The sequence below is a fragment of the Nicotiana tomentosiformis genome, chromosome 6, assembly GCF_000390325.3.
Source record: "Nicotiana tomentosiformis chromosome 6, ASM39032v3, whole genome shotgun sequence".
Taxonomy (NCBI): domain Eukaryota; kingdom Viridiplantae; phylum Streptophyta; class Magnoliopsida; order Solanales; family Solanaceae; genus Nicotiana; species Nicotiana tomentosiformis.
The window spans coordinates 82273215-82293621 of NC_090817.1; the positions used below are offsets into that span (position 1 = coordinate 82273215).

At 40.0% G+C, this 20407-nt stretch overlaps 1 protein-coding gene across 1 annotated transcript; it reads left to right on the forward strand.

Annotated features, from left to right (window-relative positions):
- Positions 1–287: 287 nt before the first annotated feature.
- LOC138894306 (uncharacterized) lies at positions 288–1367 on the forward strand. Its single transcript, XM_070178995.1, has 2 exons — positions 288–621; positions 805–1367. The coding sequence occupies exons 1-2, from the start codon at positions 288–290 to the stop codon at positions 1365–1367; spliced, it is 897 nt and encodes a 298-aa protein (XP_070035096.1).
- The last annotated feature ends 19040 nt before the right edge of the window (positions 1368–20407 follow it).

A 20407-nucleotide genomic window follows, 5' to 3' on the forward strand; every position in this document is an offset into this window, starting at 1 on the left:
CACTACCAAGTGATACAGTGGTAAAACCGAAGGCTGGGAAAAATACGGGGCATGCCATGGCCATTACTACAAGAAGTGGAAGAGGTGGGAATGCACCTACCTCAAGTCAAATACAACTTGTGGATGATGAGCAACTGGTAGAGGAAGAGGAGATCCCAGACAATGTTGTGCACGCAAATGAGGAAGTGCGGATTGATATTGATGACACAGTGTAAACAAATCAAGAGGATGTGAACCTATCTAGGGATCATGTAATTGACATACCGGAACTGGTAGTGCAAAAAGTTATGGCACCATTGCCTAAGCCACCTCCTCCCTATCCTCAAAGGCTTGCCAAGAAAAATGACGAGAATCAATTCAAAAAGTTCATTTATATGATGAAGAGTCTCGTAAATGTGCCATTAGTTGAAACCTTGGAGAAAATCCCCGGATATGCAAAATTTATGAAGAACTTGGTGACAAAGATGCGGTCGATGAATTTTGAAACTATAAAAGTCACTTACCAAGTGAGTGTAATTGTGCATTCGATGGCTCCTAAGTTGAAAGATCCCGGTGCGTTCACAATTCCTTGTACCATTGGAAGTGCCGAGTTTGCAATGTCTCTTTGTGATCTTGGGGCGAGTATCAATTTAATGCCCTATTCGATTTTCAAGACATTGGGAATTGGGCAACAAAGACCCACATCTATGAGATTACAAATGGCCGATCGTACAATGAATAAACCATTGGGGGTGATTGAGGATGTATTGGTTCGAGTTAACAAGTTCATTCTCCCGACGGATTTTGTTATTCTTGATTGTGAAGTGGACTATGAGGTCCTGATTATTCTTGGTAGACCTTTCCTTGCTACGGGGAAGGCTCTTGTTGATGTGGAAGTCGGTGACCTCACTTTCCGGGTGGGTGATGAAAAGGTAGTGTTACACATGTGTAAATCTATGAGGCAACCAAATAGCAATGAAGTGTGTTCGTTCATGGACTTGGTTGCTGATGTGATTATTGATGATACAAGTGCCACGATTAATGTGGGTGATATGTTGGAGGATGTCTTGCTAAATTTTGATGATAACGAGATGTATGGTTTCATGGAATGTATTAATTCTTTGCAAGGAATGGGGTCGTATAAATATGCACCCCGAAAGCTTTCCTTGGATCTTGAGAATAGGAAAACTTCTCCCACAAAGCCTTCAATTAAAGAGCCTCATATCTTAGAGTTGAAGCCATTCCCTCCACATCTTAGGTATGAATTCCTTGGCCCTTGTTCTACTTTATCAGTTATTCTCTTCTCTTGTTTGACTAACGTGCAGGTTAAATCTACATTGGCGATGCTCCACAAGAGGAAGAAATCTATTAGGAGGACTTTGGCGTAAATTCGGGGAATAAGCCTCGCATTTTGCATGCATAGAAAGGTACGAGGTTGGACTAATTTGGAAACATTGGGCAATTTACTTTATACCTACTATTTCGTCTGGTTTTTGGTTTCTAGTCTTATTTTATTAGTAGCCATGATTGGGCTATAGTACTGACTATATATAGGACTACTAATATTAACTTGGAGAAAGATGCCAAACCCTCCATTGAACATCAAATGAGACTCAATGAAGCCATGCAAGATGTGGTAAAAAAGGAGATCATAAAGTGGTTAGATATCGGGGTTGTGTACCCCATTTCTGACAGCTCCTGGACTTCTCCAGTGTAATGTGTTTTGAAGAAGGGGGCATAACTGTAGTCACCAATGATAAGAACGAGTTGATTCCAACAAGAACGGTGACCGGGTGGAGAGTGTGTATGGACTATCGGAAGCTAAGCGAAGTCACAAGGAAAGACCATTTCCCACTAACCTTTCTTGACCAAATGCTTGATAGGTTGACCGGCCGGGCATTCTATTTCTTTCTAGATGGATATTCGGGCTACAATCAAATCTTTATTGCCCCGGAAGATCAAGAGAAAACAACTTTCACTTGTCCCTATGGCACTTTTGCTTTCAAGCGGATGCTATTTGGCTTGTGTAATGCACCGGTCACTTTTCAACGGTGTATGATGGAGATCTTTATGGATATGGTAGAGGACTACCTTGAAGTCTTCATGGATGAATTTTCGGTAGTCAGGGATTCCTTTGATGATTGCTTGGCAAATTTGGATAAAGTATTGGCAAGGTGTGAAGAAACGAACTTGGTGTTGAATTGGGAGAAATGCCATTTCATGGTCTATGAGGGAATTGTCCTTCACCACAAAATTTCAAAGAAGGGCATTGAGGTCGACAAGGCAAAAATAGAGGTGATTTCTAAACTTCCACCTCCAACATCCGTGAAAGGAGAGAGAAGTTTCTTGGGTCACGCGGGGTTCTACCGGCGCTTCATAAAAGATTTTTCCAAAGTGGTGAACCCCTTGTGCAAGCTTTTGGAGAAAGATGCTAAATTTCACTTCAATGATGATTGCATGAGAGCCTTTGAATTTCCCAAGTTCAAGTTGACAACAACTCCTATCATCATCGTTCCTAATTGGAGTATTCCTTTTGAGCTCATGTGCGATGCTAGTGATGTAGCGGTTGGAGAAGTTTTGGGGCAACTTATCAACAAGATTTTTCATCCGGTCTACTATGCTAGTAAGACCATGAATTATGCCCAAGTCAATTACACCGTTACCGAAAAAGAGCTCTTTGCCATTATGTTTGCTATTGAGAAGTTCTGCCCATACTTGATGGGTGCAAAGGCTATTGTTCATACAGATGATGCGGTACTTCACTATCTTATGAGCAAGAAAGATTTAAAATATCAATTGATGAGATGGGTGAAATTGTTGCAAGAGTTTGATATTGACATCCAAGATCGAAAAGGGAGTGAAAATCAAGTGGCAGACCACTTGTCTCTTTTGGAGGAGGAGGGGAGGCGGAATGATGGCCTTGAAATCAATTACTCTTTTCCCGATGAGCAACTCTTGGCTATTTCAATGAAGGAGGTGTCATGGTTCGCCGATCTAGCAAACTGCCTTGTGTGTGGAATCATCCCGGATGAGTTCTCTTCAAATCAAAGGAAGAAGCTCAAACGGGATTGTCAAGATTATTATTGGGATGAGCCTTACCTCTTCTGGATTTGCACGGATGGGGTAATTAGAAGATGTGTACCGGATGAAGAGCAAAATGTTATTCTTGAAGCTTATCACTCTTTGCCTTATGGTGATCACTATGGCGGAGCAAGAACGACTGCTAAAGTGCTAAGTTGCGATTTCTATTGGCCCACTCTCTACATAGATGCAAGTGATATGGTGAAAATATGTGATGAATGCCAATGGGCCGGTGGAATCTCGAAAAAGAATGAAATGCCTCTCACTGCCATTTTAGAGATTGATATCTTTAATGTGTGGGGTATTGACTTCATGGGTCCCTTTGTGAGTTCTTGTGGAAACACCTACATCTTGGTCGCGGTTGATTATGTGTCTAAATGGGTTAAGGCCGTTGCTATACCCAACAATGAAGCGAGAAGTGTGGTGGCATTTTGAAGAAGAATATTTTCACAAGATTTGGTACTCCGCGAGCTATCATAAGCGATGGGGGGTCACATTTTTGCAACAAGGCTTTTGACACCTTGCTTAGCAAGTATGGTGTCACTCATAAAGTTACGACTCCCTATCATCCTCAAGCTAGAGGTCAAGTGAAAGTTTCCAATCGGGAGATAAAGAGTATCTTGTCCAAAATAGTGAATGCTAAACAGACGGATTGGTCAAGAAGCTTGATGATGCACTATGTGCTTATCAGACTGCTTTCAAAACTCCTATCGGGATGTTTCCATACCGGTTGGTGTTTGGAAAAGCTTGTCATATTCCAGTGGAACTCGAGCACAAACCCATGTAGGCTTTAAAGAAGTTAAATCTTGATTCGGATGCGGTCGCTAACTTGTGGGTTGCACAATTAAATGAATTAAATGAGTTCCGGTATCATGCATATGCAAGTTCATCCTTGTACAAAGAGAAAATGAAGTACCTTTATGACAAATACATCCAAAACAAGGAGTTCAAGGTGGACAATTGTGTTTTGTTGTTCAACTCACGATTGAAGATGTTTCCCGGAAAGCTTAAATCCAAATGGAGTGGTCCCTTTGAAATTGTGGGCGTGATACCTTTTGGTGTATTGGACTTGAAGAATAAAAATGATGAGGTATTCCGAGTCAATGGTCATCGAGTGAAGCATTATTTGGGACAAGATGATGATGGTCACATGGTGGCAGTGATTCATTTGAAGTGATGGTAATGTGCGTCGTACCGCGATGTTAAATCAGGCGCTTCGTGGGAGGCAACCCATGTTTTATTTTTCTTTTGCTTTTCTTATTTTGTAGATAGATATTATTTTGTGCTAACTAGATTTGAAGTGTGTTGCAGGAATGAGTGTGCTTTACAGGAATTGTGCTCAGAAAAATTGGCTAAGCGTGGAGAAAGTGCGGACTGCACAATTTTGAATGCTACAGCAGAAGGCAACTGTGGCAGCACTATTCTTGTGCAGACCGTACAAATTGAGACGAAAAATGCAAACTCTCTGAAGTTTGTTTGTCAGAGAAACAACCAAAGTGCGGCCTCACAACGAAATCTGCGGTCGCACAGCTAAATCTTCGGACCGCAGATGATCAAAGGCAATTGAACTACCAGGTAGCAGAGTGCGGAGCGCAGAAGTAATTTCGCGGCCACACTCGATCTCTTGTTCCTTAAGTTTGGCCCTTCAGTATACATAGTACTTGTAGGGCTACTGTTCGACTTTTTTCCTCTCTAAGCTCAAATTCGTTGAAAATTGATATTTCTTGCTCAAGTAGCTGTTCTCTAGCCTAACATCTGTGATCACTCATCTGAATTACTTCAAATCTGGTATGCTCAAATCACTTCTAGGATTCTCCAATTTGATTTTTTAGTTAAATTTATAATTTGTTAGATAGTTTTTGGCCATTTTTCAATAGATTTCAACTTTATTACCATATGGGGGTTAATCTATGTTGGGTCAATTGCTTTATGGGGACTAGGTAACTTGATTTGCATGCATAATTATTAATACCATGTTGAAACTAAAAACTTGAAAACCCTAGAGGTCTGATCGAATTTATTTTGAAATCTATGTTCGCACAAGCGATTGTGCGGTCCGCAGAGTTGAGATCTAGGGTCATTGGTCAAGCGGCCGCACTTGAAATTGTGCGGACCGCAAAAATTCCACCGCGGCCGCAGAAAAGTGTGTGCGGTCGCAGATCAGGACAATCTCTGTCATCAGAGAGTTGGCACTTTTGAAAATTTTAGTGTGCGACCGCAATGAGAAAAGTGCGGACCGCACTTCAATTCTACAGCCGCACTCCAAATTGTGCGGACCGCAGTTCCATCTCTGCGGCCAAACTTCCAAATTATATGGTCTGCACAACCCAGTCTGCGGCCGCACTTGCAATTGTGCGGACCACACTTCCCCACCCTGCACTTATGTTCTGCAATGTGATATATTGTCTGTGTTCAAATGAATTACAATTGACTTCTGTTGTTGCTTGTTACAGAAAATTGTTAGATCTCGAGGTGGTGGTGATACTTCAAAGGGGAGGGGTGAGTCTTCCAGAGGCAGAGGCAAAAGCAATTTACCCCTCGCCCTCTATAGGGTAATCAGCAAGAAAGCTACAATAGGCCAAGGACGATAGCCTGATCCCTCCGAATCTAGTTCATATGCCCCATCTTGGGAAGCATTGGAGGGTGACTCAGTGCAAGAGCAGCATGCTGTTCAATCACAGCCACAATAGCCATAGGGAAGGTACAAACTTAGAGACGAACCTTCCTCCTCACATAGCACTTTTGAGGGTTAAGAGAGTGCAAGTCAGGCTTCAAAGCCCTCTTCTACACCTATCCCTGAAGCACCAACAGCTGCTATGGATGATATTCTGGATTATGGTAGAGGAGGTGATACCACAGTTGCCGGCCTTGAGAGGTCGAAGAAGAAAGAGGTCTGGGAGGACCGGTTTGTGAGTCTGGTTGCCTTCACTAGTTTCCATGAGTGGTGGCCGGTGAGATCACTCACTCTTGAGTGATAATTCCAACTCAGAGATCTTAACAAGTACAATCCAGAAGTGTTGAGGCAGTTCCGAGAGAGAAATGGGTAGATGTGGTTCACCCAGTCAGTTATGGATGCAAAGGAATACTTGGTCCGGGAGTTCTATGCCAATGTGGCACATATCAAGAAAGGGACCAAAGTTACAAAAGTGAGAAATCTGAAGGTGCGGTTCGACCAGATCACACTGAACTCCTACTTGGGATTTGAGGATGTGGAGCTAGTGCAGTACTTGGAGAAGCTGGCAATGGGTGATGCAGCTTGCCCTTGGCTAGCTGAGCTTCTTGTAGCCCCCGGGCCACTACCACTATGGATCACTGCATGGGTTCCTATTTAGCGGAACACCCTAAATTTTGAGGTGAAGGGATGGCAGACCTTCGTATGCAGAAGATTAGACCCGTGCCAGAACGAGACAAACTTACCTATTCCATGGGCAGTTCTAGTTGCCTCTATTATGGCCGGGTACCCGATCAATGTGGGTGTTGTGATGTCGGACAACATGTTAGTGGTTGCCAGGCAGGCTGATACTTCCTACTTGTATCCCAACACCATCATTGATTACCTTACGGATGCAGAGGTAGAGCCCAAAGATTATGACACGAAGGTTCGGGAAAAGAATCCCTTCTCTTGGTACTCTCTGATGGATGCACACAACCCCAAGAGAAAGGGTCAGCCGACTACTACCATAGGCCAGTCTGATGAACCTTCGGTGGTAGCTTCAGAGTCCGCAGATGTGACTTTCACTTCAGCAGTGCCATCTTCCAGTACAACTTCCATTCCTCCAACTTCAGCCTCAGTACCTCCCTCATCGGCTTTGAAGCTGGTGCCTATGCCTTCTGCTCTACTATCTGTGCTGAGAGTCTCTCAGACACTGGCGAGCCTCAACAACTGGATGCAGACAGCTTCTGCAAAGCTAACTGACATATCCAGTCAGGTTGCAACACAGTCATCCTCTCCGGCACCCCAGATTCCTCCCACAGTTTAAGAAATATTGAAGAAGATCCTGGACAACCAGAACACTATCATGGCTACTCTGGTACAACATGGGTACGTGATTGAAGAATTGGGCAAAGAAGTAAAGAAGATGCGGAAGTCACAGGCTTCGGAGAAATCGGTGGATAAGCTCCGGCGACAGGTCAGCAAGCTTGTAGCAGCCGGAGAAATTCCATTCGACATGTTGATAGACCCGCACCACCCAGGCCCAGTTCCTATAGAGCCCACCACAGCAGCTGGTAAGTCTGAGGAGCCAGACCTTGTTGCTGACACTGCTGAGGCAGTCCGTCAGATGTTCACCAACCCAGCTATTCCCGAACTTGAGGATGATGAGATCCAATTGGAGACTGAGTTTAGTGCCACTACTAGGGACACAGAGATGGTCACAGAGCCATAGGGAGTTTTTTTCACTCTCACCCTTCTTATACTCTTATTTTGTTAAGCATTGGGGATAATGCTTATTTTTATTCGGGGGGGGGGGTGGAGTTTCTTTGATATTTTGATGATTCTAATGATATATTTTAATAACTATGAGACAAATTGGCCTGTAATTAACTTAGTACTATTTTCTCTCTTATCCCTCTTTATTTATATTCGTTTAGCTTTCAATAGCTTTTTGCTTTATTAGCTTCTTTATCTTTAAGTCTGTCTTCTTTTTGACTTGGTATCTTCTTTTTAATTTGCTTTTTGAAGAATTAGCTTTTTTTTTTTTTTTTTTTTGCTTTACTAGCTTTTTTTTTTATGTTTTAGTTGATAATAAGCCTTCGATTTTCTTAATGTCATGGTTCTTTCCAAAGGTGGGTTTTTGTGTGAACCGGGTGACTCTTCCCAACGATGGATTGCGTGACAACCTTCTTAAGGGATTGAGTCCGTTGTTGGTAGTTAGGTAATAAGAGTAGTAATAATAAATAAAAATACCTAATTGAGTCATGCTTGAAAAGTCAAACATGCTTCACTTGGTACCAACACACTTAACTATGTGCTTATAATTAAAAACAAGGTTTTTGAAAAGAAATAGCTCTAGTTAGTGACCTTTTGACTCTTGTGTTGACTTGGGCAATCATCAAGTGATTTAGTCGAACCATAGTGATTCTCAATCTTAAATATGGTCTTTATGGGCCCTTGACTCTATCCTCTTTAACAATCCAGTTGTGTGAGAGGTGAGATGTTGTCGTTGTAAGTTCAAGTACCCGTGCGAATGATCTAGAACTTGCCCCGAATGTGTTTCTTGGCGAACTTTTAAGCTTTGCTTGGCTTGAGAAGTGATTGTAGGCTCTCCTTGGCCCGCTTGAAATTTTTCATTGTCCACCAATGTTGTAATCCCTAGTCAACCCATTTGAGCCTAAAACCTTTCTCATTTGATAACCATGTTACAAGCCTTTACCCATTTTGTCGTGACCCTCTCTTGGCACCCGAGCTTTCCTTAACACTCTTGTGAAACAATTGGCTAAAAAAGTAAGTTTGGGGGTGAGACGAGGAGTTTATCAAGGCACAAAAGAGAAAAGAAATGAGAAAAAGTAAAGGCAAGAAAAAGAAAGAACAAAAAGAAAAATGCAAAGAGAAAGTGAATAAGTTGAAGGGATTCAAAGAGAAGTAATGATGCGAAGCATGGAAAAACCAAAGAAGGAGAAAATGAATATCATGAGAGTAATGTTAAATCTCTTTAGTTCCCCTAAGGAAAAGAAAATGCCTCAAAGAGTTGGCAAAAGCATGAGCTGATAAAATAAAATGGAGTGCTTAAGGAAAGGTGAACCCGTTCTATCATAGCTTATCCAACCTTAGTCCAAAAGCCTTCATTACATCCAGAAAAAGCCCTACATGATTTCAAGCCAAGTAAGCTTACATTAGTGGTGATTTACATGAGGGGTAAGCCTATGGTACTTAAATCCGTACTTGCGACATTTTTTTGAGAGAGATGAATGAACCTTTCACAAATCGTTGAATTGAGTGCCATATTCTTAAGTGAGATAGGCAAACAGAGAGTGGAGGAGGAGGAGTTTGGGATCCACAATGACCTAAATAAAAGAGCGAGCTTCCTTGATAATTAAAGTCAACTCTTGATGCTCAAGTGTCACATTAGAACCATTCGTGCTTAAAAGTTTAACTTGCTGCCTTATTGATAATTCATAAGTATCGTAGGTAATTGTTGATCCCAATTGATGTGTGATTGATTCACCTTTGATTAGCGGATATGGCTCTTAACTTGTGGAGGAGGGAACTACTTTATTTTCTTGAGGACAAGCAAAAACTTAAGTTTGGGCGAGTTGATAAGTGGGGATTTTGACTACTTATTAGAGCCTTTTAGCTTTCGTTTTAGTCCAAAAGCGCTTAATTGTATTCCTGAAAAATGGTGAAATGTACTTAATTGCGGGAATATTGGAAGATGAGCTCCCAAAATGAAATCCAACTCAAGAAGGAGTAATCTGAACTTACAAACAAAAACAAGCACAAAAGCTCAAAGTGCAGATTGCAGAATATCATCTGCAGTCGCAGGTCGTGAAGCAATTCCATCATAGTATGTTGCAAAGTGCGGACCGCACACAAATTGTGCAATCACAGAAGCTGGGTCAGAGCAAAAGTTCAGAGAACCTTCATCTCAAAGTGGTCGCACTCAGAATTGTGCGGACTGCAGAAGAGCAAGGTGCGACCGCACTCAGAATTGTGCGGACCGTAAACAGAAAGCAGTGCGACCGCAAATTAGAATTATGTGGCTACAGATTTCCACTCCTGTCAAGCTTAAGAAAAGTGCGGACCACCGCACATGGAATTGTGCGACCGCAGAACCTCCGAAAGGGCATTTTTGTCCGAAAATTTTAGCTTTGTTTAAATAGAAGAGTTTCACTTATTTAGGTTTATTTTTGGCACCAGCTGCTACAGTAGACATTTTCTTTTATTCTTTTTAGTAGTTTTTGCTATTTTGAGCTTCTTAAATATTGATTTCATCATTTTAATTATCAATATGAGTTTAATTATCATTTCTTCTCCCGTTTCTTCTAGTTTAAGCATGAGTAACTAAATTTTCACTAGGGTTGTGACTCAACCCTAGTGTGTAAACTTAATGGGTGTTTGATATATTACTTGTTTATGGTTGGGTGTTTATTATCTAGCCTTGTTCCTGTTTTTATTTGAAGAATTAATTGTCGCAAACACTAATTCATGCCTATTTGACTTAGTCTCTACTTGAGAAAGAGAGACATAGTCTAGGAAAACTTGACTAGCAAGAAATTGGGTCAATCGAGAGATTGATAAGCCCAATTAAAGGTTTGAACCTAGATATAGTAAAACCTGATTTGAGCTTCTTATCAACTATTTTGTTAAATACCCATTTGGACTTGAGAAAGCCAAATTGGGCAAAATCACTCTCTGACCGAGAGGTATTGAGTGGGTTCTTGAGTGTTGATAGCTATAATACACCCCGACTAATAAAACAAGCTTTAAAGTTTTCAATCCATTAGGCAAACACCTAGGTGAAGGTCATAGACCTAGGCCTTTTATATCATTTGGAAAACAACAAAAAAACAATTTCCTAGTTTCATTCTTTGAATCGCAATCATAGTTTAGTTTAGATTTTTAAACAAAACAAAATATTGCGGAAGTGCAAATTTAGATATACAAACTCACACGCCAAGATATATACTACTAACACCCATTCATATAGCTCCCTGCGGAATTCGACCCCGACTCTTGTTGGGTATTACTATTGCATTGACCGTTTTCATAACCTCAAAGAGAGGAGTGAAATTGGACAAGCTCAGCGAGGCCTAAAAAAAGCAAAACTCTAGGTAAGGGATTCATTGAGGCCATGAAACAAGCTTTTCTGGCGGCATATTAAGTTAGTGGAAGTGATAAAGAGGAGGAGAAAGAAGATGATACTATCAATCTATATGCTGTAATTGAATCACACGAGTCCAATGAGTCTGAAGCTCATGTACAACTAGGGATGCACATTGGAAGACCCCCCTCCCTTTGATGGACATCACTTTGATGAATGAAAGATGCGTACGGAGGTGTTCCTTCAGGCAATGGATTATGACCTGTGGATAATTGTCAATCACGGGTCAATCATACCTACAAAAGTGCATAGCAATGGAAAGAATAGAATCAAAAGAGAGGAAGAATATAATTCTAAGGATCGCCAGATCATCCAGAAGCAAAGGACTTCCTTTATAGGAGTCTGCCAAAAAATGTTCTCTACAAGGTGTCCTCCTGCATCTCTGCCAATGACATATGGAGGACTCTAGAAGCTGATTATGGAAATAAAAATATTGAGTTAGCACTGATGGCAATTAAAGAAAGCAACTCAAAAGAGGAAGTGATAGGGATGATGACCATGAGTGATTCAGAGGCTGAAGACAAACCAAATCAGGTAAGTATCTCTAATCTGAAAGAAAACATTCATGCTATGTCTAAAAGTAGTTAATGGCCATAATAATAACCATGATGGGTGAAATGGATATGTTAAGTGCTGGAAATGATCAGTTGGTAAGAAATCTTTCATATGTTAAACTTAATTTCAAAAATATTGAATCAAACAAAATTGATCTTGAAAGACAGATTAAATAACTTAGGGACCAAGTCCTTGAGTTCATTGCACTTAATGAGCAACACGTTTCTGCAAATGGAAAGTGAATAATAAGTAATTTACAAAACAATATTGAAAAAGAACTGAAAGAGCTTAAGGATAGTCTGTACGATGTTGATAGAAGGAACAAAGCACTACAAGAGAACCTTGAAAAGGCAAAGTATGAACTATCTAGGTTAAGCAAATGGCATAGATCTTCTGATGCCTTGAACTGGATTAATGAGAATTGCTGTACAAATAAATTAGGAATTGGCTACTGGAAACCTACCTCGATTTGATTCTAAGTATGTAGGAATTTCTAATAATAAGATTTGCACTCACTATGGAAAGGAGGGGCATTTCAGAGACAATTGTCTTGCTTTAATACACGCTCAGTTCAAAAACACTTTTGGCCTACCTAAGCATGTGGAAGTTAAAGAAAAAACAAGAGTCACTCCCTATGTCCAAACTAAATGGATTAAGATCAATAAGAATGAGACTTTCAATGTCATGCCTTACTAGGCAAAAAGAAACCTGATTCATCCTTTTTTCCAATAAAAAGGGACCCAAGCGTGTCTGGGTTACCTAAGCTAACTTGTGATTTGTTGAAGGCTATAGTGAGAGGAAAAAATCAAGATTGGTATCTGAACAGTGGTTGCTCAAGACATATGACTGGTAAAAAGAAGAATTTTCTCTCACTAACAGCCTTCTAAAGAGGGAGTGTATCCTTTGAAAATGGGAAGAAGGAACAAATAATTGGAATTGGTAAAGTTGGTAAATAACTCTCTCATTCTATAGAAGATGTATACTGTGTGGTTGTACTTAAGAATAATCTCCATAGTGTCTCCCAAATGTATGATAAAGGTAATGAGATAAAGTTTAATTCAACAATCTGTATTGTCATAAAACTGGATACAAATAAAAATATTCTGAAAAGTAAGAGACATAACAATGTCTACAAGATATCTATTATTTATCTCCCCCAGAGTGAGCATACATGTTTAAGTATAGTTAAAGATGATCCACTACTGTAGCATAGAATACCGGGTCATGTCGGTTTGTCCCAACTCAATAAGTTAGTAGTAAAGGACTTGGTCCTTTGGGTTACCAAAAGTTGAGTTTACATATGATAAGTTTTGTGATGTATGTGTCAAAGGTAAGCATGTAAGATCATCTTTTAAATCTAAAAAAGTTGTCAGCACCTCTAGACCCCTTGAACTTATTCACATGGACCTATGTGGACCCAAGCGGGTAAAGAGCAGGGAAGGGAAGAGGTATGTGTTTGTAATTATTGATGACTTCTCTAGGTACACATGGACCTTGTTTCTGTCTCTAAGGATGAAACCTTTGATGATTTTGTGTGTTTGTCAGAATGATTTAACAGAAACTAGGAAGTTTTATGTCAAGTATTAGAACAGATCATGGAACTGAGTTTGAAAACTCTAAATTCCTTGAATTTTGCAGCACTCATGGCATGGAACATAACTTCTCTTAACTTAAAACCCCATCACAAAATGGTGTTGTGGAAAGAAAGAATAGATCTCTAGAAGATATGGGCAGGACTATGATGATTGCCAGTGGACTGCCTAAAAGCTTCTGGGCTAAGGCAGTCAATACTGCCTATTACCTATTAAATAGGTGCATGGTCAGACCCATTCTTAAAAAGACTCTCTATGAGTTACTTCAAGGAAGAAGTCCCAACATCACCCACCTAAGAGATTTTTGTTGTAAATATTTTGTGCACAACAATAATAAAGAAATTCTAGGTAAATTTGATAATAGAAGTGATAAGGGAGTATTCTTTGGATATTCACCACATATTAAAGCATATAAAGTGTTTAATAAAAGAACTATGCATGTGGAAGAAAATATTCATGATGAATCTAACAATATGACCGAGAAAGGTTTGTTGGATGAAGACTATGATATAGGACTCACAGAGGAAAGGATTTCTGAGACTGAAGGAGAATCTGAGAAACAATCTGAAGGAGCATCAGTCAATCAAGAAGGTTATGAAAGTGACCAGGAAGTACAAGAGGAAGAGGAAATCATTATGACAAATACTCAAACAGGCGAAGTTGTATGTATTGTCATTGGTCCTTTAGGCGACTCTTATGCTGGACCATCTCAAGGTCTACAAGTCAGGCCATGGAAACACCAAAGCTCTCATCCCCTTGAAAATATCATTACTGATCCAAATACAAGAGTATAAACAAGATCATCCTTGAGAAACCTATGTGCACTCACTGCCTTTTTGTCTCAGATAGAGCCAAAGAACATCAAGGAAGCCTTAAAGGATCCAAACTGGATAATTTCCATGAAGAAGGAGCTAAACCAATTTGAGAGGAGCAAGGTTTGGCATCTGGTATAAAGACCCAAAAACATAATTGTTATAGGAATCAAATGGGTATATAGGAACAAGCTGGATGAGCAAGGAAATATCACAAGGAACAAGGCCAGACTGGTAGTTCATGGATACAATCAAGAAGAAGAAATTGACTATGATGAAACATTTGCTCTAGTAGCTATAATAGAAGTCATCAGAATGTTGATAACCTTTTCTGGATATATGGAATTTATACCATATCATATGGATGTAAAGAGTGCATTTCTGAATGACTATTTAAAGGAGGAAGTGTTTGTGAAACAACCTCCTCGCTTTGAAAGTGAAGAATTTCCTGATCATATTTCAAATTGGACAAGGCTTTATATAGACTAAAACAGGCCCCAAGAGCTTGGTATGAGAGACTATCAAAATTCCTCATAACCAATGACTTTCTAAGGGGAAAGGTTGATAATACATTGTTTTTGAAGAACAAAGGAAAGAATCTTTTGAATGTACATGTGTATGTAGATGATATTATTTTTGGGGCCACTAATGAAATACTGTTCAAAGAATTTGCTGAAATAATGGGGAATGAATTTGAAATGAACATGATGGGTGAGTTAAATTTCTTTCTTGGACTACAGATCAAGCATACACCTACTGAAACCATGAGTCATCAGCAAAAGTACATCAAGGAACTCTTGAAGAAATTTAACATTGATTCCTCAAAGTCAATTGATACTCCTATTACCATTGCAACAAAACTTTATCTAGATGAATATGGGAAAAATATGGAACAAAAACTATATAGAGGAATGATTGGTTCACTTCTATATCTCACTGCAAGCAGGCCTGACATTATGTTCAGTATGGGTCTATGTGCAAGGTTTAGGCAAATCCCAAGGAGTCTCACTTAAAGGCAGTCAAAAGAATACTCAGATACCTAAAAGGAACTCCTGATTTATGCATGTGGTATCCAAGAGGATATAATTTTGACTTAGTTGGTTATGCTGATGCTGACTATGCAAGTTTTCATGTTGATAGGAAAAACACTTCTGGAACAGCTCACTTTCTAGGTTTTTGCCTTGTGTCTTGGGGAATAAAGAAGCAGAACTTAGTGGGCCTATCTACAGCTGAAGCAGAATATATGGCAGCAACATCATGTTACGAACAATTATTTTGGAAAAGGCAGCAACCCAGGGACTATGATATTTTTGTAGATTGAGTTTCTATCTTTTGTGACAACACCAATGCCATAAATATTACTAAGAATCCATATCATCATAAGAGAACTAAACACATTGACATCAAATATAACTTTCTTAAAGATAATGTGGAAAAAGGAAATATCTCAATAACTTTCTGTAAAACTGAACATCAAATTGCTGACATATTCACTAAGGCACTGAGTAGGGACCATTTTGAAATAAACAAGCTGGAATTAGGATTAATTAAGTCCTCTCACTAAATTGAACCCCAATAATTGGCTAGGAAAAAGGGCAATAACTGTAGATGTCTGAGTAACAAATACTTGATTCAGTCTCATACTTGTTTTAAGTATACACACTTGCCTTAGAAATCTAACTGATGTTGGTGTCTTATGATATTAACCTATTGTATCTGAAGCTTTACTGTGGAAAGGGCTAAGGAATTGCAAAGGAGTTGGTTCTCCAACTCAGGTACATGCCATCTTGTTAAAAGCCATTAAAATTTAATAACTAGAATTACTACTGTAATCGGACTTCCCAAACCAAGTAGGCATTGATTCTATCTGTTATCAAAATCAAAGATCAAGGGGGGATTCTGTTTAGTTAAGAGTTCTATTAATTCTAAAAGCATGTTTGTCAAATATATCCGTTGTTAGAGTCCTGTTGGAATTCAAATCAATATCCTCTCTCTTCTAGTCAAATTAGGACTACTCCTCTTTAAATCCATCTCTTCGTGCCTCTCTCAAATTCACTATTTTTCTTTAAACCCTAACCAAGAAACAAAGCAAATTATCTCGTCTCTTCTTCATCATGACAAAGCTTAGCCAAACTCCCTCAAAAACTAAATCATCCTCAAAACCTAGCTCTAAATCCAAAGTTAAGAAGCCTATGCCAAAGAAGAGGGTGAATCGGTAATTAGTTCTACACCATTACCTGCTTCTTCTTAACCCCCATCCTCTAATATCACTGTACCACCACCCATTGTCACTCTTCCACCTCCATCCTCTGCTATCTGTGCACCTCTATCTCCAATAACAAACACCCAAGCGACTATGACTACACCACAGACCACCTCCAAATCCACAAAGGCTAAGGCCACCTCAAGGAAGTCAGTAAAAGGTGGAAAACCAGTTGACATTGTTGTTGTTAAGGGGGAACCAGCGATTAAGGGTCCTATTGCTCAAGGGGAACCTGCAATTGACAAGGATGCTCAAGTAAAACCTTCTCCATCAAAACTTGATGTTCTAGCATCTGCCATAGATGTGTCCCCTCTAGATATTGTTGAACCCCTGAGAGACAAACTACATGTTGATGGTAGGCTAGAAACCCATATTTTGGCGGTAGTATTGCACTCCAATTACCACATTTTATGTGTGTTTGAACTTAAATAATAGTGAGTTACACTTATTACGTATTTTATGCCTTGCAGGAAGTGATTACGAGTAAAAAGTTAATTTGAAGCTAAATCGAACAAGTTAGAGCTTTGAAGTCTGAGTAGAAGCCCAAGAAATTAAGTCGGAATCATGTTCGGGGGTCGAGGACCAAGTCTGGATGTCAAAAAGTGGATGAAATGATTTACTCCGAGAAAACATCACTGACGCGCCCTTAGAGCTAATGAGGTAACTATCGAAGATGGTGAGGGTCGAAGATTCAATCTAAACCGACCCTTGGTTGAAGACCAGTTCGAGAATGCAGCACCCAGGCTTGGAAGATCATTGGGTGGCTATGCTAGACCAGTTTATAATCAAGGACTATCTGGTGTCAGACCTTCACCCATAGCAGCAAACAACTTCGAGTTGAAGCAAGTCTTACTTCAAACCATCCAAAATAATTGTATCTTTAGAGAGAAGGTGAATGAAGATCCTAACACTCACTTGATGGACTTTGAAGAAATCGTGAACACCTTCCAATACAATGGAGTATCAAAAGATGTGGTCTACTTAAGGGCATTACCCTTTTCATTAAAATATGACGCGAAGAACTAGCTTCGTAGCTTGCCCACAACGTCGATCAGGACATGGGAAGATATGACCAAAACGTTTCTTGACAAGTATTTCTCAGCTGCAAAAACAAGGAAATTTAGAAGGTAAATCCATTATTTCTACCAGAAGGAGACAAATGGTTTTCGAAGATGGGGAAAGATTCAAGGAGATAGTCAAAAAGTGTCAGCACAACGGAATTGAATTATGGATGCAACTCCAGGATTTTTGGGATGGACTGACACCCTCCTTGCAACGAACTCTGAATACTGCATGTGTAAGTCCACTAATGAAGAAAACTCCAGAGGGGGTTGTCTTAATCCTTGATAAATTATCTGAGGATGCTAGCCAGTGGCCTGCTAAGAGTAATGACAGAAGAAAATCAGTTAGGGTCACCAGGTGGACTGTAACATATCCATGCAAGCCCAGCTAGACACCATGGCCAAGGAGATAAGGAAATTGACATTGGCCAAGCTACAGAGTGAGGCACAAACATCATGTGACTTTTGTGAAATGGGACACCCTACACATGAGTGTCAAGCTTCAACTGAGAAAGTCAATGCTGTGGGGAACTATAATAGAGGAAACTACCAATGTGAGAAAAAATAAATGCTATGGATCAAAGACATCAAGGTTTTTCGTGGAGTTCACCTAGTGGGAGTTTGAACTCATGGCAGCAAAATAATCCTAGACCCCAGGGTCAAGGACCACCAGGTTTTCAGAACCAACAGAGGCAGTAGTACTAGACACAACAGTCAAATTAGTCTAGTATGGAAGATCTCATGAAGGCGTTCATCAACAAATCAAATGAAAAATTTGAGACTTAAGGCACAACCATCCAAGAACAGGGCACGACCATCCGGAATTTAGAAAGACAAATGGGACAAATTACAAATTTATTATCTGAGAGGGCTTCTGGGACTCTACCCTCTGACTATGAAAAGAACCTAAAGGAAGCAATCAAAGTTGTATCTCTAAGAAGCGGCAAAACATTGGCTGACCCAGTGGTGTAAGCTAGGCCCGAGGTGGTGAACAAGAAAATTGAGACACTGGAAGACAAAAAGAGTGAAGAGTAGAAAGGCCAGAGAAGTGGGGTACAAAAGGAGAATGAAGAAAGTAGACATATGCCATCACTACCATTCCCTCAAAAGATGAAGCAGGAAAAACTTGACAAGTGTTTCGGGCGGTTCTTGGAGATAATCAAGCAACTTTATGTGAACATTCCATTCACAGAGGTACTCGCTCAGATGCTTGCTTTTGCTACGTTCTTGAAGGAAATCTTGTCCAGCAAGAGGAAATTAGAGGAGAAAGCAGTGGTCAAGCTAAATGCCCAATGCAGTGCCATATTGAAAAATAAAATTCCTCAAAAGTGTGGGGACACAAGAAGCTTCACCATACCACGCTCGTTAGGGAGTGAGAAATTCGACAGGGCCCTATGTGATTCAAGTGCTTCTATAAATCTAATGCCTTTGTCTGTATTCAGGAAACTGAAAAGTGAGCTTGGAGTGATCAAATCAATACCAGTGTCCCTATAACTGGTTGACCAGACCATAGTATTTCCTGAGGGAATCATTGAGAATATTCTAGTTATGGTAGAGAAGATTGTGTTCCCCGTATACTTTATTGTGATAGATATGGAGGTGAACAAGGAGGTGCTTCTAATTCTATAGAGGCCATTTTTATCTACAGGCAAAGCTATCCTTGATATCTACAAGGAAAAGCTTATACTCAGAGTGGGCAATAAGAAAGTAGTGTTTCAGATGAAAAGGATGATGAAATACCCCAGTGATGAGGCATCTGCCTACTCGTGCTTCAAGCTAGATGTTGTTGGGGAATTGCCTGAAAAATACAAGTTTGACAAGCTTGTGGGGGATACTCTAGAGAGGTGTATTATTCAGTCTAGCACAGTGGAAGATGAACATCCTCAAATGAAGAAAGAGGCTGAAGCTCTTAAAACTGAGGATCAAGTAGTTGATTAGCATGAACTAAAATAGGAGGCTTCTTAGCCTAGTGTGGAATTGAAAGTCCTCCCTACTCACTTGAAATATGCTTTTCTTGAAACTAACAATTTTCCTATGATTATTTCTGCTTAATTGACAGGTACATAGGAGCAAAAGCTAGCGGAGCTGCTAAAAAGTACAAAAAGGTCATTGGATGGAGTATAACTGATATTAAAGGAATCGGTCCGGCCGTTTACATGCATAAAATTCTATTGAAAAAAAAAGCAAGCTAGTGGTGCAGCCCTAACGAAAGTTAAACAAAAATCTGAAGGAGGTAGTGCACAAGGAGATCATTAAATTGCTAGATGCAGGAGTGATTTTCCCCATATCTAATAGCCAATGGATTAGTCCAATGTAAGTTGTACCCAAGAAGGGGGGCATGACAGTGGTGAAGAATGAAGATGATGAATTGATCCCAACACGAACAGTCACCAGGTGGAGGATGTGCATTGATTATAGAAGGCTGAATGATGCAACATGGAAAGACAACTTCCCTCTTCCCTTCATTGATCAGATGCTCGAAAAAGTGGTTGGACATTGATGCTACTGTTTCTTGGATGGGTACTCAGGCTACAATCAGATACCCATTGCCCCAGAAGATGTTGAGAAGACTACATTCACTTGCTCGTCAGGTATTTTTGGTTACAAGAGGATGCCATTTGGGTTGTGTAATGCACTTGCCACTTTTTAGAGATGCATGATGTCTATATTCTACGATCTAAACGGGAAGTGTCTAGAGGTATTCATGGATGATTTCACCCTTTTTGGTGATGACTTTGATGATTGCTTGAAGAATTTGGAGCTTGTTCTTGAACGTTGAGAAACCACTCACCTAGTTCTTAACTGGGAGAAGTGTCACTTCATGGTGAAAGCGAGAATTGTCTTGGGCCACAAAGTGACTACACATGGCATTGAAGTTGATAGAGCCAAGGTTGATGTAATTTCTAGTCTCCCTCCACCGACTTCTGTGAAGAGCATAAGAAGTTTTTTAGGACATGATGGGTTCTATAGGAGGTTCTTCAAGAACTTTTCCAGCATTACCAAGCAGTTGACTACATTGCTAGTGAAGGATGTCAAGTTTGTTTTAACTGTGGAGTGCTTAAGAGTATTTGGATTGATAAAGGAAAATCTTGTGAGTGCTCCTTTATGGCGACACCTGATTGGAGCCAGCCATTTGAAATAATGTGTGATGCTAGTGATGTGGCTGTGGAGGTAGTTCTGGGGAAAAGAAAAGAAAAGATATTTAGGCCCATCTACTATGCAAGCAAGACGTTAAATGATACTC

Coding starts and splice junctions, on each gene's coding strand:
- LOC138894306 (XM_070178995.1), top strand. CDS start 288: ATGGCACCATTGCCTAAGCCACCTCCTCCCTATCCTCAAAGGCTTGCC. Junction 622..804: donor TCTTTGTGATCTTGGGGCGA/GTATCAATTTAA, acceptor TTGATTGTGAAG/TGGACTATGAGGTCCTGATT.